The sequence below is a fragment of the Nothobranchius furzeri genome, chromosome 12 (assembly GCF_043380555.1).
Source record: "Nothobranchius furzeri strain GRZ-AD chromosome 12, NfurGRZ-RIMD1, whole genome shotgun sequence".
Taxonomy (NCBI): domain Eukaryota; kingdom Metazoa; phylum Chordata; class Actinopteri; order Cyprinodontiformes; family Nothobranchiidae; genus Nothobranchius; species Nothobranchius furzeri.
The window spans coordinates 56,037,236-56,060,766 of record NC_091752.1 but is presented as its reverse complement, the minus strand read 5'-3'; the positions used below and the strand labels follow the sequence as shown (position 1 = coordinate 56,060,766).

General features: G+C 43.3%; 1 protein-coding gene across 2 annotated transcripts; it reads left to right on the top strand.

Annotated features, from left to right (window-relative positions):
• Nucleotides 1-323: 323 nt before the first annotated feature.
• ern1 (endoplasmic reticulum to nucleus signaling 1) lies at nucleotides 324-23,531 on the top strand. Of its 2 annotated transcripts, none has more exons than XM_070542724.1 (22): nucleotides 324-531; nucleotides 9,101-9,221; nucleotides 11,818-11,851; nucleotides 11,998-12,070; nucleotides 12,490-12,562; nucleotides 12,929-13,051; nucleotides 13,470-13,571; nucleotides 13,654-13,915; nucleotides 14,890-14,968; nucleotides 15,226-15,385; nucleotides 17,342-17,457; nucleotides 17,558-17,749; nucleotides 17,914-18,169; nucleotides 18,244-18,334; nucleotides 18,420-18,609; nucleotides 18,739-18,838; nucleotides 18,913-19,112; nucleotides 19,193-19,340; nucleotides 19,448-19,575; nucleotides 19,840-19,963; nucleotides 22,767-22,834; nucleotides 22,908-23,531. In XM_070542724.1, exons 1-22 carry the CDS (start codon nucleotides 454-456, stop codon nucleotides 23,379-23,381), a joined length of 3,192 nt encoding a protein of 1,063 aa, XP_070398825.1. In that variant the 5' UTR covers nucleotides 324-453; the 3' UTR covers nucleotides 23,382-23,531. The 2 variants fall into 2 exon arrangements, with proteins under 2 accessions (XP_070398825.1, XP_015801147.3); XM_015945661.3 differs by having other exon boundaries at nucleotides 17,555-17,749.

Sequence of the window (23,531 nt, the reverse complement as noted above, 5' to 3'; positions counted from 1 at the left end):
GATGAATACTGTTGGATTCAGGTGCGTTTATGGCTATTCTTGAATCATTCAAATTTAGACTTTTAAAATCAAATAACTGTTTAAAACGTTTTCTTGAAGTAGATCTTTGGTGTTTCCTCACTTTTCCCTCACTAACCATAACGCTCCTTTATACACTTCTGTAATGCAGCCGCTTTTTACAAAACAAGAAAATATCCGATTAGATGTAAGAACAGCTTGCCTTACATCATTACCCCTCCTCCACTCTTGTGGATATCAATCCCAAAGTCCAACCCCCACGGCGTTAATTTCAGGAAGAAGCATCGCTGTATCCAGCGCTGCTGCCTCTAAACGCCACAACAGTGATAAAACCTCTGTATAGTTTTATTTTTGTGAGACAAATTGCGTTTTCTCTATGTAACCACCCACGGCTCGGACTACCCCGCCGTCTAACCCGGTTTGAGACCCGATAATATGGACTGGCCAGGGCGCAATCAGGTCCTGATGTGCTGCGTTTTAGGGCTGCTTTGCTGCGCTGGTCTCCCACAGCAGGTAAGAGGGCTAACTGGATAACGACGTTGGACTGAAGTTGCTGCGCGATTAGATAAACCTGGACTGATTCTGCGTCTCCGGTCGCTGTAATATAACAATAATTGTCATTTGCCGAAGCTAAACGTTCTTATTCTGGCGCGTGTTAGCCGTTAGCTAGGATGCTAACACCAGTCTTTTTCACCTTTATGAACACTAAAATTAACATTTTTAAGTAATCAAGTTGCTTTTTTTTCGGTTTAGTTTAAAGAATTATGGGAGTCCAAAAGTTCCGAGTAAAAACCTGAACATCTGTGACCCAGGAAACCCTGTTGTTCCGGTCCTGTGCAGATTTCCCAGTTTCATTGAAGTTTTATCTCAACGTTTCTTATACTTCAAGGACAAGAGAGTTCAGATAGTCACAAATGTCAATATTAGTCAGCCTCAGACGGAATTCCCAACTATTGTTTTTAAAAACTGACCAAAGAAGGCCACAACTCTCGATACGAGTTTTGATAGTTTTAATGTAATCAAATGTAATTGGCCCCAATGTTTACAAATCACAGCCATCTCCCTTTAGCAGCAGCAGCAGCTTTTGATGCTTTTATTTCATTATGATTTAAAACTAGATCACTAGGTATCGATCACTTTATTAGACCACACATCACCACCATGATGCAGTTTGTACACCATTTATTTATAATCAGTATGTCATAATCTCAGCAATTTAGAAGTTTTAGTGATGAGATTTCCCATCAACTCTTAATTTAACTCGTTTTTTCTTATCTGCATCAGTGGTGCAAACAAATGCTTGGTTGTGAGCCGTGCATGCTGCAGACGCTACACGTGGTGGTTGGCTTGTTGCTTCATACACATTTACTACAGGTTGGCTAAGAAGCTTAAGTCAGAGATTTTATTCTCATATCTAATGACACCAGTCTCACCTGCACATATATAATCATACACAGTCTGCAGTCATCTATTAGGTTTAAGTGCTGAGCGTTCCATAAAAGCACCAGCATCTTAGATTTCTGGAGGGTTTTTATTTTGGATTTAGCTTTGAGAAAACGTTTAAACTCAGTGTGACCCTAAAAAGTTTTGAGACGGAGCCTCTGAATGAGTGTACTGCTTCAGCTAGGAAGCTGATTAAAGTGTCTATTCTCTTTTATCTGGTTTCAGAGTCCTTCTAGGCACACGTGAATCTGCAGCTGTAGTGGGATTACTGAAGCTACCTAACGCATATCTATGTGAAAACACTCTTCACACCCTCATTTCCTGCTCTCAGTTCTTAACAGTTGATTTGATTTATTTTAAGTACTGCTTGTTTTTTCCTTCAAAGTATGACATGTCAGACGAAAAGCTCAAAATGGCATCTGTGTGGACAGCTTTTCATATTTTACACCTTTCTTCAGGCTGTTTGCACTCGTTTCAACAGACTTAGCTGATTATATTCAATTTTAGTTCTTTAATTCTTAACAAATGCATGTTCAGATTGAAACATACAGTATATAACCACAGCAGTGGATTTGACCATAAGTGTGTGTTTGAAGCAACACTTGAGTACTTCATCGCTTTTAGATTTACATAACATTTGAAACTGTAGGGGACTTCTAAAGTCATGTGTTTTTGCTTCTTAGCTTTAAAATTCAGACATTTTCATTAGTGATGCACCGATATGAAATTTTTGGACCAATATTGATATCGCTGTCATGGCCGATAACAGATACTTGCCGATACTGATATACTGCCATCATTGCTTCTAAAACCAGCAGATTTTGTATAGAATGAAAATGATTAAAGCTGAATTTACGTTATTATGTACACCCAACACACACATTTACACTTATGAGATGATTACAATAATATGACTAAACAAATGTACGTCATCACCCCATCATCCTCTGAAACAGATAAACAATTGGAAACAAGATCAGTCCTTAATATCGTCCTAGTTTAATTTATCGGACCGATATGTTAAAAAAATGACTAACATCAGCTGATATTGATGTTGATATACTGTGAATCCCTAATTTTCATTGTTGATCAGCTGACGGAAGCGCATTAGGACCAAATCCACACTAATGTTAGACTCAATAACTTTAGAATACAAAAGTTTATCATCACCATAAGGAGATTTTTATCTTTGATGACTCAAGGCTGTTGCTGCAGAGCACTTCCCTTGGCAAATAAACAGATGTGTGATCACCTTTTTTCTGGGTTCCTGTGTTGGTTTGCCTGCAACCAGACCAGCTGCAAAGTGATGCTTGTTTGTGCAGATAAGCTGAAGGTGGCAATAACTATGTCATTTTGTCTAATTCTGTCCTTAGAGAACCCGCTTGTTCCTGATACTTTTCAGAGATTTTTGCACCACTTTTAATATCAAATGACATCAGTTTTGAGTCCACCACCACCTGTTTGCAATCAGTTCTCCTAGTCCTGAGTCAGTTTGCTTCATAAGAAGTCATCTGGGTAGCTGCTGCTATTAAAAACCCTTTTGATTTTACCCCCTTTGGTGGAGGACACACCACTTCTTGTGGTTAACAACATCTGAGTGGAACTGAGTAAGGGGGGTACGGCGTAGGTTTGTTTAAACATAATGGAAGTCTGCCAACAATCGAGCTGTTCTGTGTTCAGCCGAGGGCTGTCAAGACACAGTGACACTGCTATCGATGATAACGTGAGCATCAAAGCCGGTGCCCCTCTCATCCTCGTCTGGCTTCTCTGCAAAAGAGACAACAAAGTTCTCAGAATAAGAGTCAAGTTGTATTTTTGACTCTGTTCTGCATTATTGTGCAACTGTATTACACAATAACATTTCTGTGCAACACTCCAAATGAGGAACTGGGAGCTAATGCATTCTTGGTTTTTATTGAACAAAATTACATTCATTATGAGCAGCCAGATGTCAGAAAACGGAGGCAGAATATTCACCAGGTGTCTGTGCGAAACCAGGAGGCTGACAGATGTTCAGAGCGTTGTTTGTTTGTGAATCCAAGAGTTCTGCTAGAGGTTAGCGAGGCCAAAAACAGATTAGTTGGGATTCTTACTGGCACACTTGTGTGTGCTGCTCATGGGAACCATCGCAGGTGACTCAAATGTTTGTATAGGATGTGAGTACAGGATATAGTTTCTAACTGCAAAGGGTTGCTGGTTATCTAGCATCAGTTTTATTCCAGTTGGTCGGAATTCTAGCATTTTCCAAACTCCAAGAAAAATGAGCAATAATTAAAAAAGGATATGAATTAGAAACCAGGAGTGAGTGGTTCTGGTTGAAGCTGCACTGCTGGAGGTGGACGAGTGATTCTTTTTCTCTTATCTTCTATAAAGGGTCTAAATCTTCAGGACTATCCAGCAGTATTGATGGTTGTGTGTACAGGGCTGTTTACACTGCGCAGAGGGACGTCAACATCGCTGATCAATAGCTCTGTAGGTCAGCTTGAGTCTGTCTCAGCTTAATAAATGAAGCCTAAGTGGCATAGCTTAGCAGTTCCTATGAGGAGAGCATGCAACCGATGTAATTTAAATGGAACGGTTAAAAGCAATTTGGTCAGAGTGAAACGAATGAACATGTAGGTTGTACAGATTTTTGTAGGCGGGTGAGCTGTCAAGATCTCTCTAATCCCCCACTTGACCCTTTTTTGTAAACCAGTGCAAAAACTCCAAGATGTGTGTGGTTGCTTAAGGATTTTTAGGATTCCATGGAGGTTAGATGGAGCGTACTTCATCCACTGTGTGTAATTTGGGTAGAAACCAAGTCATGAGTCAGAATCTTTTTTTATTTTTAAACAACTTTTGCATTTTCATTTAATTTTACTACCTCATGCTGTCTCAGTCTCTCATGATTATCACATTGGGTCTGCTTCTGAAACCCTCCGAGACGAGTCGTGTGTTCCCATGTCTGTTCTGTTGTTCCCGTTTATCTGAGTAGGAGTGAAAGGTTTGAGATGGGGCTGCTTTAGCCCCATCAGCCTACTAATCATCTGTGCAGAAGCAGACTTTATTTCAGAGAGCAACAGTGCTCTTGCTACTCTACCAGTTTTCTGTTGCAAACATGCTAATGGGATCAGACAGGGTGTGTTAGCTAGGACATCAGTTTAAGGGATTGTTTTGACCAATAAAGGATATTCTGGATGATTCGGAGATGGTTGCGTTTCCTGTCTTACTGGAGTAGTGTAGTGTTTTCTTTTGTTGACGCCCTCAGCTTAATGTGTCGAGCATGCATGTTCACTAGCAATAACATTATGAACCACTGGACAGATCTAAATGAAATTGAGAAATTCAACATGGCCTCCAAAGCTAGTTGACTTTAGAAAACACTAAAATAAATTAAACTCCGCCAACTTTACAAATACTGAGTAGCTGATAGTCTAAATAAAGTCATTTATATTTTGTTGAGCTTTAAAGGTGTCCTAGAACAATTGGAAACTGTTTTTACTTTGTTGAATGTAGACAACCTGGGTGTCTAATGTAGCATAATAAAAAGTCTGTACGGTCTCCCACCTGCTTTCTTAAAGGGATTTTATGGAAGTTTGACAGCCAAAACATGAATAGAAATAATAAATTTCTTCTTCATACATTCTCCTGCAATGCCCTGGTCCTGTAGAATGAGCCCTGGCATTTTTACTGTGATTGCCTATTTTTCTGTAAAATCACAGAAAAAGAGAGCTGCTCGGGTCGAGCAGGCTGCTTCATGCGCGTTCACGCTCAGGCATAGCTCTCCAAACCATTCTTTGAATGTTGTTTTAGCTGTCATCAAGGATATAAATGTTACAGATGCGGAAGACGTCACTGGTGCTATAGCTCGCCTAGTAAAACTTCGGGCTTTCATGCGGAAGACCCAGGTTCGATTCTGGATGTAAACATAGCTGTTTTAGTGTTTCTTTTTTACATTAATGGTATATTTTTTTACAGTAAGATGCCCAAATTTTTATTTGAGACTTGCCGAACGGCATTGAATTCACAGATAAAAAAGATGTGGGTTCAACTTTCATTTTGGAACAATTTTTCAAGCAAGGGAATGGAATGATCTGAGCATGCAGGAGGACTGACCCATCTTAAACCTTTGTCAGCTGTGCTGAAGAGAAAGGTACAGAACCACATTATTTAATTAATTAGCTGCGCGTTCTCCTGTCCTCTGTCCCCCCCCCCCCCCCCCCCACACACACACACACACACACACACACACACACACGGGACTGTCTCAGCTGTTATTTTCGTTAAGGAGTGTGCACGTACAGCATGCGCGCCTCGTGCACGAGCCTCCTATTGAAGCAGCCGTTACGCTTTTGGCCTGAGAGGGCAATCGCGAGCATAAAAATTCAAAATTCCGTAAAGTCCCTTTAAGTAAAATTAGTAATGTGTTAAACGCTTCTGATTTGGATTCTAAGAAATTATTTGTTCTGAGAAAAGCTGGTTTAACACGTCATAAGCTCAGACACTCCGCCATAAATCTGCTTCTTCTAATCTACTGCAACACTGGCAATACACCAGAGTTGATCTGGTAACTGCGGAACAATGCTAGCTTGAGCTACTGTTAACGCTAACCCAAGCTAATGCTAACATCCAAGTTGGACAACAGTAATCAACTAGGGCTGCAACAACAAATCAATAAAATGGACGACGAAATGCGTTGGCAATGCATTTTGTCATCGATTCGCAACCTTTAACAGTCAATGTGTGCAGCTCATGTGTAGGTGGCAACAGAGCAGATCGAGGCAGATCAGAACGAGAGAGAAAGCCGGTGTTTTGATGAGGAACGACACACTTGGAACAGTAAGTTGCTTACTGATGCACCATGAGCTAATGTAGGTTGTGTGTAGGAAAACTGGAACCAGCAAAGACACAAAGGCAGAAACGGTTTGGGATCAAAAGTGCAACTACGAGCAGATTAGCTAATGCTAGTGGGTAGCAGGCTCACGATGGTTGTGAAACTAAGAACATCTAAATTCTACAAGCGGAAGAAAAGTTCTTACCATTCTGTTTGTTTTTAGCTGACTGCAGCGCTATGAAGCAGAGCCGCTGCTGTCAGGTTAGTCTGCTCTGCTAAACACCACAGCAGGATTATGGCAAGCCACTGTAGCATGTAATTCACAAACGTGTGTATCTGTGAACATTATTTAAATTTAATTGTAATAAAAATGTCACCATTAAAATTTACGCAGTAGAAATTAAATGTTATTAGCATATCCAGTAGCTTACTATTGTTGCTTAACTAATGTTAATGAAATACATAAAATTTTACTGATCGTAGTGTATTTATGGTTAGGGCTGGGCAATAAATTGAAAATGTATTGTTATTAAAATGTCTGACTCTTATTGTGATCATTTTTCTCATGTCAAGAAATTTGATACTAAAAAATGAACAGATGTGTGTAGGTTGGCACGTTCATGTCCCTTTAAGAAGCCGTTCCATGTTGAGTCACGTAAAATTGTGTCTCAACATAATACATGTGACAGCCCCATCTAGTGGTCAACTTTTGTTTCTGCGCATACCTGTAGTTATCGTCTATTTATCGTTATCGAGGTGAAATCCTCAATATATCGTGATATTGATTTTAAGCCACATCGCCGAGCCCTAAATAAAGTAAAGGAAGGAGAGAAAAAAATTTCCATAGCAGTTTTTAAATGTTCCCGTTTAATCCAATTAATCGAGTCGAGACCCCATCCGATTCATTGATTATCCAAATAATCGTTTGTTGCAGCCCTAAAAACAACAAAAACAAGAATGTTGGAGCACGCTGTTGCAGGGTGTACTTGAAGCTTTCTGCTCCGTGCCTCATTGTAGCCCCCCCCCCCCCCCCCCCCCCCCACACACACACACACACACACACACATACGTACACATTTAAAGAAGCTGCACAAATTCCCTAATCACACTTTGGCCTCAGCAAGTCACCGCAGTCCCCTTGTCTGACCCCAACAGTGACGATGGAAAAAAGATAAAAATACTTCCCGTTTCAGTGTAAACCAGACCTTCTGACATTTTCTTACACTGCTATCTTTGTGATTTCAGTGTGTGTGTGTGTGTGTGTGTGTGTGTGTGTGTGTGTGTGTGTGTGTGTGTGTGTGTGTGTGATTAGAGCCTTAAGTTATCATTCACCACCTCCATGCAGGTGCACATGTTCTAATCTAATTTACGGACCAAAGAGGTTTCATGTAAAAACATGTCACATGGTTAAAAATCAGACGTGCTGTCTTTCAAGTGGTGCTCGCTGCAGAACCACAAAGGCGGAGCTGCACCAGAAGGTGGAGCTGCACCAGAGTCAGCCCCGCCCATTCCAGAATCAGCCCCGCCCATTCTATCAGAGTCAGTCCAATTCCTTCCAGTTGTCAGACTTGACAGCATTCTGGAACCAAAGAGGGTTTTATAGCTAAAAAATGCAAGATTGAGGACGGAGGTGAGAAGTTAACTGAACAGTTTTTCTAAAGGTTCCATATAATTAAAAATCTAACTTTTGGAACTTTTTATCATGTTATATTGTCATTTCCTCATAAGAAACACGCCAAAGCCATTTTTGGCCTCATTCATGCATTTTCCTCCCATCTCAGCTTCAATTTGGTCTCCTCCCCTGAAGTGGGTCTGGTCTTGGTTCTCAAATCTGGATATTCTGTGAATTTTCTGACAAATTATGTCTGAAATGACTTCTACTGAGACACCGCCAATCAACCATACATCCCATCTCCAAAGACACACTGGATAGGACAATTACATGTAACGCCACTTACTTTTATCAGATGTGGTGGGGTAGAGGTTATAGAGGCAGGTTTGCATGTAGTTTTGGGCAGGTTCGACTCCCAGTGGTAGAAATATTAGGTAGATTACAACCCCTTTTCTTAATTTCTAGCTACACTTGCCAGTACTATGTTTACAACAATTTACTGGTATACCGTTTAACATATAATGACTAATGTGTTTGTTTATTTATTTGTTTATTTAGCCAGTGTGAGTCCATTTGTGAGCAGAGTTTCAACTAAAATGCTGTTTAGGAACGACCAAATTCAAAGAACTTTTAGAGACATAAATATTTTGCTGAAAATAAACATTACAACTAAAATATAAACAAATTCAATGTTTCAGCTGGCTAAATAGATTGATGCCGATCCCACCGAGAATCGTACCAGCATCAGCTGAGGGGGAAGCAAAACTTAATTCCAACAATCTTACCACTGGACTACCAGAGCACATGTGACAATCACTCATGCTGTTGCAACATATTATTGTTAGAGCGGCTGTGGGCAGATATCTGCTAAAAGAAATCGTTTCATTTCAAGATGTATTCAGGCTTTGTCATGTAGCAAGTTATATTTATCTTGTTTAATTGGAGCATAGAACATAGCATTAACATTTGTAAAGTAGTAACAGCCGTAATTCATGTGGGTCAGGTTAGTTTGCGATGAAGTTGGAAAACAAAAACGGAAGTCAGTGGGCTAGGCTGAGTTTGCGTGAATGGGCGGGGCTGACCCTGGTGCAGCTCCACCTTATGGTGCAGCTCCGCCTTTGTGGTTCTGCAGCGAGCACCCTCTCCTGTCTTTGGGATAATTGTGTGTGTGTGTGTGTGTGTGTGTGTGTGTGTGTGTGTGTGTGTGTGTGTAGGGGCTTTGCAGTGCCAGCACAGTTTCCCTTCCTGAAAACCTGCTGTTTGTGTCCACCTTGGATGGAAACTTGCACGCTGTCAGCAAGAAATCCGGCTCCATCAAATGGACTCTGAAAGAAGGTGAGGAGAGCCGACAGCAGTCGGGTGCTGCTTCTCTAAATATCTTAAGTGTTGGTTTTCAGGGTTCTTTGAGTCTTTTTAGTGATAATTCTGTAATATTTACATTAATAATAAATTAACTATTCCATATTTTCTGTTGCAGTTAAACATTCTAGTTTTTGTTTTCATAAAACACCCGTAGGGCATTTTGGTTGGATCTTTTAGATTTGTGAGAAGGTTTCCTCAGGTTAAATCTTGCAGACCACGCTCGGAGAAACAGCTCAACCACGTTTTCTTGGGCAGCGGGTAATAATTAACAGAGGGGCAAATATAGCCTCTAATCAAGGTCAGAGTGGAACGGGATCAGCAGCTCTGCACACTGTATGTCCTACGGATTCTGTGGTAATGGTTTGTGTGCTTCAGGACATGAGATGAGGTAGACTTGAAAAACACGTGCAAGACACAAGTCATTCACAGTGGCTCTGTGAACTAGATCAACAAAATGGTAAAACTTGTGAGACTCCTGTTCTACGTGGACTTTTTCTTAGGCTTACTGTCAGCTTTGTGAGTTCTGGTGTGAGTCCGCTCCATAAACAGATCTGTGAATGTGAGGCAGAAGCTGCCTCCTCCACATCGTCTGTTTTCCTGGAACAGCTACTGAATATGAGTTTGACTGTTCTGTCCCGGCTTTACACACACCTGCTGCTGCACATCAGTCCAACACGCACACACACCTACAGTCAGGTCCATAAATATTGGGACATTGACACAATGCTAACATTTTTGGCTCTATACACCACCACAATGGATATCAAATGAAACAAACGAGATGTGCTTTAACTGCAGACTGTCAGCTTTTATTTGAGGGTATTTACATCCAAATCAGGTGAACGGTGTAGGAATTACAACAGTTTGCATATGTGCCTCCCACTTGTTAAGGGACCAAAAGTAATGGGACAGAATAAGAACCATAAATCAAACTTATACCTTTCGATACTTGGTTGCAAATCTTTCACAGTCAATTACAGCCTGAAGTCTGAAACACAGACGTCACCAGATGTTGGGTTTCATCCCTGGTGATGCTCTGCCAGGCCTCTACTGCAACAGTCTTCAGTTCCTGCTTGTTCCTGGGGCATTTTCCCTTCAGTTTTGTCTTCAGCAAGTGAAATGCATGCTCAATTGGATTCAGGTCAGGTGATTGACTTGGCCATTTGCAAAACAGTCCATTTATTTCCCTTCAAAAACTCTGGTTGCTTTTGCAGTATGCTGTGGGTCATTGTCCATCTGCACTGTGAAGCGCCATCCAATGAGTTCTGAGGCATTTGGCTGAATATGAGCAGATAATATTGCCCGAAACACTTCAGAATTCGTCGTGCTGCTTTTGTCAGCAGTCACATGATCAATAAATACAAGAGAACCAGTTCCACTGGCAGCCATACATGCCCACGCCATGACACTTCCAGCACCATGCTTCACTGATAGTGACAGCTCTTTGGATCTCATCTTGACGGTTGACAGCAACAGATTCCAAATGCAAATAGCACACTTGAAATGAACTCTGGACCTTTTATCTGCTCATTGTAATTGGGGTAATGAGGGAATAACACACACCTGGCCATGGAACAGCTGAGAAGCCAATTGTCCCATTACTTTTGGTCCCTTAACAAGTGGGAGGCACATATGCAAACTGTTGTAATTCCTACACCGTTCATCTGATTTGGATGTAAATACCCTCAAATAAAAGCTGACAGTCTGCAGTTAAAGCACTTCTTGATATCCATTGTTGTGGTGTATAGAGCCAAAAATGTTAGCATTGTGTCAATGTCCCAATATTTATGGACCTGACTGTACGTAACCAACAGAAAGCAGTTGCTTGTTACTTTGCTCAGCACAGAGCAGTTCATTTTAATCACATTACATTGTATTACTGTTGTCTCACCTCGCTGGCTTTGCAAACACTTATTTATATTTCAGGTTTCATTTTGTTTCTACAACATCCTCTCCAATTACGCTGACTGGGAGCCTGGTTGAATACAGTCATTTACCACAGTGGGATTATTCCACACCTAACTCCTGCCATCGTTGACCCCTCTGGGCTCAGAGATCAGCTCCACCTGGTCCACACCCAGTCTGTTTACACCTGCGGGAGGTGTGGGCGTGGCCTATTATATCTCAGACTTCATGTTTTGGTTTAGATGACTGGTGTGGCAACAGGCTAAGACCTAAGACGGCTAAAGTCAACGTTTACTTTAAACACAACAGCAGGACGAGTTTGGTGAACTGAATGAGTCTAAAGATTAATTAGAATATTTCTCTTGGACTCAGGAATATTCACGTTTGAGTAATAAGTGTTGAGATGCCGGTGCTTCTGGTCATGTTTGTTATTCCATCTTTGTCGTGTCACGCTTGATTTACTCACAGAGAGCCGTTAGCGGACGTGGCTGTTTGCCTTTCGTGTTTACTGCTGAGGAACCTGTGTCTGTGTGGACTCTGTGTCCTCCGCTGCTGAATGTCACCAACGTTCATGACATTTCAACTCAACTGCCACTGGCCCTCATTTTCATTTGTGGTTGAGATTCTCGTCGGTCCTGACTAGCATCTCCTCTCTCTCACACAGATCCAGTTCTTCAGGTCCCCACACATGTAGCTGAGTACGTATCTTAAAAGTCCTGCTGCACCCACATCAGAACAACAAATGCACCAACCTGCTCATCTTGTCTTTTTGTTTCTTAAAACATGTTTTTTTTTTTTTTAATAACTTGAATGACTAACCCGTCTCCTGTGTTGGTGCCACCAGGCCAGCGTTTCTGCCGGACCCCAACGATGGCAGCTTGTATTCTCTGGGAGGGAAAAACAGCAAAGGCCTGACCGTAAGCAGAGATGGCTTCATTACTAATCCTAACTAAGTTAAGGTTAAGAAAGTCCTCTCTGTTCCCTGTTCTGTAGAAAAATGGTTCTACATCCTTATTGGGACGCCCCGGTGTGTTAAAGCGGTTTCCTTATGGGAGTTTTCCACTCAACTGTTGCTGCATGCATCTCTAGTGTGGGGGTTGTTATAAAGTCCCTAACACAACAAGTCAGTGACTTGATGCTATCAGCTGGGGTTCCTTACATAAGACACGCTTAACTAACACGTATAGTAAACCGAACTCAACGTCTACTTTGTAAAGTGCCGTGAGACGACTCTTGCTGTGACTTGGCGCTACATAAATAAACAGATTCATAGTTTTTGTTGCTCATATTGAAATAAAAGTCATCTGATAATTATTTATACATTTTACTTGAACAGAAATTGCCGTTCACCATCCCTGAGCTGGTCCAAGCTTCTCCCTGTCGGAGCTCTGATGGAATCCTTTACATGGGTGAGACTAAAACTTCACTAAAGGAGGGTGCTTGTTATCTCCTACTACTAAACCTGTGGTTGTAGCTTCAGCTGATTTGAATTCCTAACAAAGCAGAAGTCTGACACATTTTCCTACAAAGCACCGTTCTCTGTCAAAGGTTTGGTTTCACCTAACTGAAGCTGCTGCATGTACAGATGCTCACTCATTAAAATGTGTACATGGACACACACACACACACACACGGCTATAGACTCTGTGCAAATGCAGATAACAAGTTAATGTTGATGCATGACTTTTTCATTTAGGATGAAATGGAAAAAGGTTTGTTCCATGTGAAAAATAAAGGCTTTAGTAACAGAAGTGAACCGTTTCCTGTGTGTGCAGGTAAAAAGCAGGACTTGTGGTATGTGGTGGATCTGCTGACGGGTGAAAAACAGCAAACTCTGACTTCCTCCTTCGCTGAGGTCTTCTGTCCCTCATCTTCTCTTCTCTATCTGGGACGCACGGGTAAAAACAAAACAAGCTCTACAGTTTGGTTTAGTCACGCCTGAGCCCATCTCATCTAGCATTTACATCTGGAACATTACTGTGTAGCTCCTGTTATTCTCTAACATCTAAGCCCACCTTAGCAACACCACTGACTGATGTCGGTGGGGGTTATTAAAGGACCGTGTTGGTTGTGAAGTCATCCTGCAGAGAGGATCCTTGACTAATTCTTACCTTCGCTCTAAGTCGAGGCTGATTCTGTCAATAACTGCAGGTTTTTCTGGGTTTTGTTTCAGTTTTTCATTGTTGGAACAGAAATTCAACTCTGTTAAACTTTGCTCCCAGATCAGGATTTGATACTCAAACCCAACTTTTTGTGTTGGACTCAAAAGTGAAACCATGGAAATGTTTTCTCCTTTTGTGCTGTTTTTGTCCCTAGAGTACACCATCACCATGTACGACACAAAGAGCAGGGAGCTGCGCTGGAATGCTACTTATTCAGACTACGCCTCCACCCTCCCTGACGATGACACCAAATACAGTAAGACTCTGACACTCTGGCTCCTGCTCAGCCTTGGGGTCTGAAGCCGTCTCCATCAGTGGTCCTGTGTTGGTCTCTGCAGAGATGGCCCACTTTGTGTCCAACGGCGACGGACTGGTGGTGACGGTGGACAGCGAAACCGGAGATGTGCAGTGGGTCCAGAACTACAACTCTCCGGTGGTGGCCATGTACATCTGGCAGCGCGAGGGTCTGCGCAAAATCCCCCACACCAACGTTGCCGTGGAAACCCTGCGCTACCTCACCTTCATGTCTGGAGAGGTTGGCCGCATCACTCGGTGGAAATATCCATTTCCAAAGGAAACCAAGCCCACCAATAAATTCATGTAATTTTATGTTTTCGTTCAGAATAATTTCATTTATTCAATAAGTATCAGCTGTTAATTTTTTCTTCAAAGATTTTTTTTAACAAGAACAACTTCTGAATGGTTTGAAAGTCTAAGTAGTAAATTTAAACGAGAATTCAAAAAACCCACTAAAATGAGGAGACCTGAGTGATGCCTGCAGAGAATCAGTGATGTCACGTGCTTCAGGTGAACTGGTGATGTCATTCCAGACCTTCGCTCTCTTTTTGTGGGTTCTTCTTTTATAAATGCGAGTCTTTCCCCTAATCCTAATCTGTAGAGCATCCAGACCTAACCCAGATTTAACATGAAGATTTACTGAAACATTTGGTGCCTTTGACCCAGACCCTGTTGGATTAGACCGGTGAGTATGAGAACAGGTTATAGGTCAGCGTGTCTGTGGCCAGGGCGGGTTTCGCTCCAGCTTCAGACCACACAAGTGTTTCCTTTTTATTAGGGATGCATCAGTAGGAATCTTTTGGGCCGATATGATATTAATATCACTGTTATGGCCGATTATTTATTTATTTATTTATGTGTGTGTACATATATACATGCTAACATCTACGCTTCTGAGATGATTACCATCACTTTCATAGAACTAAACAGTTACACATCATCACCCCCCTCCCCCTCTGAAACCGATACACAAACAGAAACAAGATGGACCAGTATTGGTTGTTAATATCAGCCCAGTTTAATCTGACTGATACCGATATGTTAAAAAATAATCAATATCAATGGCGATATATCATGCATCCTTAGTTTTTATGTAGTGTGTCCACACCTGCTGCTGGTGGAAAAACTCAAACAGGACAACATGAGCCCTTGTGAGTTTTCTCTCTTCATGATTGTCAGGATTTTATTTTTGTAGCTGCTCAGTTGAGCACGAAGCTCAGTATTCAATGTTTTTCCATGAAGTAATTCTTTTTGTATTTGTTGTACTTTTATTCCAGGGCCACTTTATATGTGGGTAAATACTCCACCAGCCTGTATGCATCTCCCTCCCTGGTACACGATGGGGTTACCGTAGTGGTGAGTGTGAAAGCGTTGAGTCCGTTCCTGTTGTCTTATCTGCCTTTTTCAAGGTTTCTGTATCAGTTCACATTTTTTAAGATGTTTGTAAGCCTGTCAAGGTTTTTTTAATCTTTTTCTAATTGTGTCTTGGTGTCCCGGCTCCAGTGGCTGGTCCTTGAAAGCTTAACTATTTAGAATAGTACTTAGTTGTTCTTGGAAAGAGTTCCTGTGATTGGTCTGAGAGCAGATTGTGTGTGTGTGTGTGTGTGTTTTAGCCTCGCGGCAAAACCTTCCCCCTGCTGGAGGGCCCCGACAGCCAGGAGATGGAGGAGGACAAGGAGTGTGTCATCACGCCCAGCACAAGGGTGAAACCCAACGCTGGGCTCCGGGAGCAAAACCGGGTCAACTTCATGAGAAACTACCTGCTCCTAATCGGTACCGCAGACGTAAACATCAGCATCTTCACCAATTCTTTTCTCTTAGTCATCAGGGGTCTCATTTATCAAACATTGCATAGAATCCTTACTAAAACCGTACTTAAGCTCAGCAAAAAAATTTCACTTACACCAAGTAGGTTTGTGATCTATCAAACATGGAGTACGCACAGCTGCACGCAATCTCCACTTCATAAATCGGAGACTAACAAGAATGTTTCTCAGCTGCATTTTAGTCACAGCCACCCTCACCACGCCCACTTACTGCCATAAATAGTCAATGCAAAGCGCCTTGTGGATCTCATGCATATACATAAGCCGGCTGTTGCAGCGCTCCGCCAACGACGTGGCGACCGTAGATCAAGGCAGATCAAGGAAGCACAATTTCACAGAAGCAGAAATTGAGGTACCTGTGGGTGAGGTGGAGAAATGAAAGGAAGTGCTTTTGCAAAACAAATAAGAGAAAATCCACAGAGTGGCACAGCGTTGAAGCCGTCAATGCTGAGTTCTTCAGAGAGATCTGTGGCGGACTCCCAGGTGAAAGTCACGCACGCTAACCAGTCAGCCAAATGGAGATCTCCCTTGTCCAAGTAGCCAGGGCACATGATCAATAGGGTCACAGTGACGGGACACACTGTCACAGACGCATGACATTCTGTCTCAATCTGTCCCCCTGCTGATATTCTGCATTCCGTATTCTGTGCTTCAGTGTGTGTGTGTGTGTTTGCGCGCGTGTGTGTGTGAGGGGGGGGTACTTGCTCTGTGTGTGCATGAAGCAGTACAAGTGATAATGCTGCAGGATTTCATAATTGTATCCTTCTCAGCAGCAGCACTGCAGGTGCTCTCCATGTCCAACATGTGCGTAAGCCAGGTCCTTAGTCAACTTAAAGTTGTGCACATTTTTCCGCTAAGTTTTCTTTTATAAATCCCAAAGTTTGCGTGGAAAGTTGCTTACGCAGTTTTCCGACCCCGTTTTGTGCGTAAGCAAGCTTGATAAATGAGGCCCCAGCTCTGTGAGGAAGAGGAGTTTTAGATGTCACAGTTTCATATGAAGAGTAAAAGGAAGGAAGTTTTAGTGCCACCGCTGTTGACCACATACAGTTAGGTTTGTGTGGAGACTGCCCCCTGCTGGATCATGTGTGGATCTGCATTTTCTGTAATTGTCTGTGCTTATCGGCACATTTGTGCATCTAAAGTCATAAATAACTCAAAAACAGAAATCAGCCCAAACCTGGAATTGCCCTCTTCAGTGGGCCGATCAGACTAGTTAGAAGTCAGTTTAGGAGACTTCTTTAGTTTTTATCCACCCAGCTTTAACTTAAGTCATGTTGCATTCACTGTCCCTCAGAAAAGGGGGGACTGGAGCATTAATGGCTCTTCACCTGTACTTAAATGTTTTAGTGTTGTTTAAACTCTGATATCAGACATTACTTTTGTTTGGATTTGAGTATTTCCCTCTCAAGACTGCAAAGTAGTAGTTCTTTATTTCTTCTGGACGTAAGTAATTATTGAAACAAATGCAGATGAAACTTTGTTCTCACAAGCAAATGTTCTTACCCATAACCCGTAAAAGCTGAATGAACTATTTAGTTCTGTTCATTTAGTTCCTTCACTTATCCGTGGTCGGGCCCGGGGGCTGCGGCCCAACAGAAACGGCCCCCACTTCCCTCTCCCCAGCCACTTGGGTCAAAATTACAATTATTTTCAAATTTGTTGAAAAGAATAAAATAACCCCGTTAAGAGCTAAACGAAGCGGGTGCAAAAGAAAAAGAAAGCAATTGGAAAAAGGAGTTATGCTTTTTATGTGGTAATTGAGTCAAAACCTGTCTCAGACATCCTTTTAAGATTTAAAGGAAACATGTCGGCTTGATAAAAGGCGTTCACAGTTAGATCCTTTTAAACATTACTACCTTTTAAGATTTTTATTTTTATTTTTTTTTTATTTTTTGCGTTTCAGGTCATCATGAGACGCCTCCCGATGCTCACACAAAGATTCTGGAAAAGTTTCCCGACAGCTTCCCTCGTAGCCCGGGCAACGTCATCCCACCAACCACTGATAAGAAAGTAGAGGAGGTCGGTGACGGGGGTTTATCCGACACCCAGTCGAGCTGCTTTTATCACAACCTTCCTCATTGTCTTCCTGTCTGTCCCCTCATCTTCCTTGTTCTAGAAGATCAACGATAGTGGTATGGATGATGGACCTACTGCAGGTTTTCCCGAGACAGCCATCCTGGAGCCTGGCACCGGGGGTCGGGCCCTGCGTTCCGAGGCTCCTGTGGACTCTATGTTGAAAGACATGGCCAGCATCATATTCTCCACTTTCCTTCTGGCTGGCTGGGTGGCTTTTGTTATCATCTACCCCAAAGTAAGACTCTGGTGAACTCTGTGTGGTGTGGGCATGACCTCTAACGTTAGAAATGTGGAAGAAGCTACTGTGTTTGCAACATTCATATAACTGAGTGTTAGTGAGACAAAATGGAAAACTAAAACTCCACAAAGGTGTTAAGGCGTCGCCCTCTCTCACCGCAGAGCGTGCACAAGCAGCAGCAGCTGCAACACCAGGAGTTCCAGAGGCAGATGGAGGAGAGGCTGGAGCTGCTCCAGAAGCAGCAGCCCTTCTCTCCAGCAGACGTGGGGTCTGCAGACGCCGACTACCTGGAGGTGACCCGCACTCGCTCCGAGTACTCAGACCACAGCAGCCCTAACGTCACCCCCCGAGCCTCCAACCACTCCAACGTGTCCGTGTCGGAGTTTGGAAGCTCGGCCAATGAGCACGAAGATAACGGTGAGACCCTGAAACTATTATTGTTTGAGACTTAAATGTTTTGTTGGGTTTTTACCAACTTGTTGTCTTCTTAGAGGAAGATTCTTGCACTGTCAGAGTGGGCAACATAGCTTTCCATCCCAAACACGTCCTGGGCCATGGTGCTGAGGGGACCATTGTGTACAGGTGAGTGGTTCGGTCCTAGCAGCTTTAGCCTTTTAAAGTCCAAAAACACTTTGACATCATTAAGGTTTCATCGTTGGTCCACAAGGGGGCGCTTTGACAACCGCTCAGTGGCAGTGAAGAGAATCCTCCCAGAGTGCTTCAGCTTCGCAGACCGAGAGGTTCAGCTGCTCCGAGAGTCTGATGAGCATCCGAACGTCATCCGCTACTTCTGCACCGAGAGGGACCGGCAGTTCCAGTACATTGCCATCGAGCTGTGCATCGCCACGCTTCAGGAGGTGATTCATGGTTTTGTTGGGTATCTTAGTAAATTTAACGTCACTTGTTTTTCTGTTGATGTGCAGCAGGTCTAGTTTTCTCTCCAACTCTGCATTTTGTAGTAAATAGTCTTCTGCTGTCTTCACTAGTATGTGGAGAAAAAGGATTTCGGTCGTCATGGACTCGAACCCGTCACTCTTCTGCAGCAGACCATGTCAGGACTAACACATCTGCACTCTCTCAAGATAGGTACTACTCACTGCACCACAACTCTTTCACTGTCTCCGTTTATCTTGTTACTGATCGAGCGCTCTGTTCTCTAGTCCACAGAGACCTCAAACCCCACAACATCCTGGTGTCCATGCCCAACGCCCACGGACGAGTCAGAGCTATGATCTCAGACTTCGGCTTGTGTAAAAAGCTCGCCGTGGGACGCCACAGTTTCAGCAGAAGGTCTGGGGTTCCGGGCACCGAGGGTTGGATCGCTCCAGAGGTTCTGAGTGAGGACTCTAAAGACAATCCAGTGAGTCACCCGTAGAGCTGCCGACTCCTCTCTGCTGTTTGTTGTTTGGAGCAGTGCCACTAATCTCCGTCGTCTCACAGACCTGCGCGGTGGACATCTTCTCTGCTGGCTGTGTTTTTTACTACGTGGTATCTGAGGGAAGTCACCCCTTTGGAAAGTCTCTGCAGAGACAAGCAAACATCCTGCTGGGCGCCTACAGCCTCGACTACCTGCAGAGTGACAAACATGGTATTTATTTATTTTTGAGATTATTTAAAAAATCAAATCTGTATATTTGGATCCAGTCAGTGCATGTCCAAGGCGCTCAAAGGTAAGATGTTTGTGTTTGGTTTCAGTGGACATTGTAGCCAGAGATCTAATAGAACAGATGCTGAGCATGGATCCCCAAAGAAGACCTTCAGCTGAAAGTGTTCTCAAACACCCTTTCTTCTGGAGTCTGGAGAAAGAGCTGCAGTTCTTTCAGGTTGGTGGTATTTTTACAATCTCACCACTGTTGTGCTCGAGTATTACAAAGTCTTTGCACAAGCAAGTTTCAAAAGGTTTATTTATTAAAGGAGACTGGACTTCTTTTACATTTTCCTTGAAGACGTATGGCAAAGTTTAGAACTTCATGTTTTTGTGTTTTTCTACAAGCGAGGCACATTCACAGCTTTGTGAAAGCGCTAAAGTTTCAAAGAAACTTTTGGTATGTTTGCTAATGATGTCGTTTTTCTGTGGTTTCCTGCAGGATGTGAGTGATCGAATAGAGAAGGAAGCACTGGACGGACCAATCGTGAGGCAGCTGGAGAGAGGAGGGAGGGCTGTTGTCAAGGGTGACTGGAGAGCGCACATCACAGTACCGCTGCAGACGGGTAGGAGACTGGGTCTAATGTACACAACACATGAGAGGACAACTTGGATGTAGGGAGTCTCCTCCCTTTCCGGTCGGCTCACGGGTCCCCAGAAGAACGAAAAAATGGATGCAAGTCAACGAGGCTAAAAACGCTATTTTCTAATCCGCTTTGCCTTACGCCCTGAATCGCACACATGCTGTACTGCAATTTAAAGAGCAAGTCACCCCCTACCAGAGTCTCACTCCACTCCTACTTCCTGTTGAAAAAATGCAACAAATGCAGTCGCCTGGCAGACCGAGAGGGCGTAGCCACTAACAAATACACACACACAGGCTCACAATGGCATTGTGACATCATAATGTACCAGTTAATGTCATAGTGTACTGCTTTTTTTATTTATTTATTTCCCCCGTGTCCTGTCTGGCTTTGAAGCAAACAGAATTGATGTCTGAATGCTGGTGACAAGCCTTACAGATTCACTCTCAGGTGGAGCATCAAAGCTTCTGCTTTTAATGTCACGCCTGATACTTAAAACTTTATTGTTTTTGAATGCTTGTAATTCCGACCAGACACGGAGACAGAGGTGAACAAAATCAACATTGTTTTACTGAACAATCATGATAATAAATCACAGTGCATTAAGTGCCAGCCACAGCCTTAAGACGTGTTGAAAATGCCCAAGTCCATACTTATGAGAGCACCATGTGAGCACCTGTGTGTGTACACGCGCTTGTATGTGTAAGGTTTCTCTCTATAGGAGCGTCCAATAGAGAGTGTGAGGGGCCACCACAGATCTGCCCCCAATGATGTGTAGGAGATGGAGGGAGCTCCAAGTCCCAGAGATCCAGGAGCTGCCGAGCTGCCCCAGAGCGCAGGGACCCCACAGTGGTGGCCCAGGAGTAAAGTGCTCGCCCCGTAATCGGAAGGTTGCTGGTTCGAGTCCCGCTCAGTCTGTCGCTGTCGTTGTGTCCTTGGGCAAGACACTTAACCCACGTTGCCTACTGGTGGTGGTCGGAGGGACCGGTGGCGCCAGTGCTCGGCAGCCTCGCCTCTGTCAGTGCGCCCCAGGGCGGCTGTGGCTACATTGTAGCTCATCCCCACCAGTGTGTGAATGTGTGTGTGAATGACTGATTGTGTTGTAAAGCGCCTTGGGGGGTTATAGGACTCTAGAAGGCGCTATATCAAATACAGGCCATTTACCATTTACCCCAGGGAGACTGTAACCAGAAAAGCCCCTGCCCCCCTTGAGAGGCACAGAGGATTGCCCCGGGGGGCCACAACCAGCAGCCAGCAGAGTCCCGGGGGATATCAGCGGCAAGCCCACAGGCCCGCCCGCAGTCATAGTGTACTTCTTAGCCAATAGCGATAGCAGATTTAAATTCAAATGCAGCGCAGGGTTTCTACCTGACGACGGCACGACGACAGTTTTTGGCAGAATATTTAAATTTTTACTAAGATGCACTAAAGTGCCAAATAGTGACTACATGTGTCTACAGCACAATTAGACACTCATTTATATAGTTTATCAGCAAAAAAGTTGATTTGGGGATGATTTGCTCTTTAAATAAAAGTAATGATGGGAGTTTCGACCACACCAGTCACGTACGTTGAGATTTATTAGCCTGTAAAAGTTTGTAATTAGCATGAATACACACCAGAAATCAGCACGTCATCACATAATCTCCTCTCCCCTTACGTAGCTGCTGCTTACCACATGGCCAGATTTATGATGGTTCTTTCCTCCTGTGGGAAGTTTGCTGAACTTACAGCCCATTTCTCTCAGTTTTCTCCGTGTCTGGTTCGATGACGTAATTTTTGTGAAGCGCATTAGTAGTCCTGGACTTATTTTCTCACAAAACCTAAAATATCGTCCCCCGTTCAAAAATAAACACGTTCTTGGTATCAAAATGTGTCTTTAAAATTCACGGACATCATATGTGAAATCCGTGGCACAAAACAAGCGGGAAATAGCGTCTTTAGCCTCGTTGACTTGCATTAATTTTTTCGTTCTTCCGGGGACCCGTGGTGCGGAAGTGACTTAGGCTCCCCATATATGTATTTATAATAGGGAGCCTAAGACACTCCCATCTACTTCCGGACCATAGGTCCCTGGAAAAACTAAAAACTGAATTCAAGTCAGTGGGGCAATTAAAGCTGTTTTTAAATCCTGTTTGTTATGTGCCATGGATTTCACATATGATGTCCGTAAAGCTTAATAAGCTAAAAATAAATAAATAAATAAACAGTCGTTATTTCTGACTTTTTTCTGATAGGTTATTTTTGGGCTGGCTAGTCATGGTACTCTCTGCCTCTGAGTATCCAGACTCCTCCTCTGTGTAGAATAGACAGAGGGTGAGTCTGGCAGGCCAGGCTACCCATGAGCTGACTGGAAAGGGGAGGACACTTAGGCTCCCTATAAACATTTATAGTAGCCGTCAGTTTTAGTTCCTGAAAGTGAAAAATAATAAACTGCCTACAAATATTGAACTATTGCTTCCTGTTTGCAAAACCAGTTCCTTTACAACCCGAACAGACAAGGAAGGCTGCCCCGTCAGTCATTGATTAAAGAAAAAAGATTTGACTGAGCACAAATACAGAGCACGTGTTTACTGTGCCTGCATTAGCTTAGTGCGGTGTGTTTTATCGGTTGATAACTAGTTCATTATTAACTTCATGCAGCAGAAATGAATGAAATCATGCATCATCTGCTTTAGATGCTTTCATTGTTGCTCTGATCTGAGTTTCATTTGGAGCATAAAACACAATCTCCTTTTTTGGAGACATTTTGTGTTGGAAACCCATAGTTTTGTTATTTTTGTAGATCTGAGGAAGTTCCGCTCCTATAAGGGTGGTTCGGTCAGAGACCTGCTTCGTGCGATGAGAAACAAGGTGAGGGGGAACTCTGTTTTTTATAAGGAGCTCTTCTCTGCTGTAAGATTTATTGTTGACTCTGTTTCAACAGAAACATCATTACCGAGAGCTTCCTGCCGAGGTGCAGGAGACTCTGGGCTCCATCCCTGATGACTTTGTCTCCTACTTCACGTCCCGTTTTCCACACCTGCTCATGCACACCTACCTGGCCATGCGGACCTGTGCACCTGAGAGGCCGTTCTTGCCTTATTACTCAGCAGACCAGCTTCAGAAAACACAGAGCCAGTGTGCACAGACTGGGCTACAAAGGCCAACTGAGCCAAGCACTCTGCACCCACACACATTAGAACCTTTGTTACAGCACCAAGAACCTTCACATTCAAAACCCTCATCACCAAACCGTCCTGCCTCGTTACAGACGGAGCAGACGGCAGAGCGAGGACCGTCCACAGAGACCGAGCCAAACGGCCAAAACTCATCCGAATCTTTTTCCGTTTCCTTGATGCAAACAGACCCTGGTCAGCTAGACACACACATGTTGGCTCTGAACAGTGAACCAGTGTGAACTGAGCTCAGTGAGGTGGACCCAGCAAAAGTGGGGGAGATGCCTTAAAGAGTCCAAAACTTGCAGTAGTCTGCTGCTGACTCATGGGATGGTGAGGACCAGGCCTGCACTGCCTGGGATCCACTTTCAAACACAGCAGCTGAACTTTTA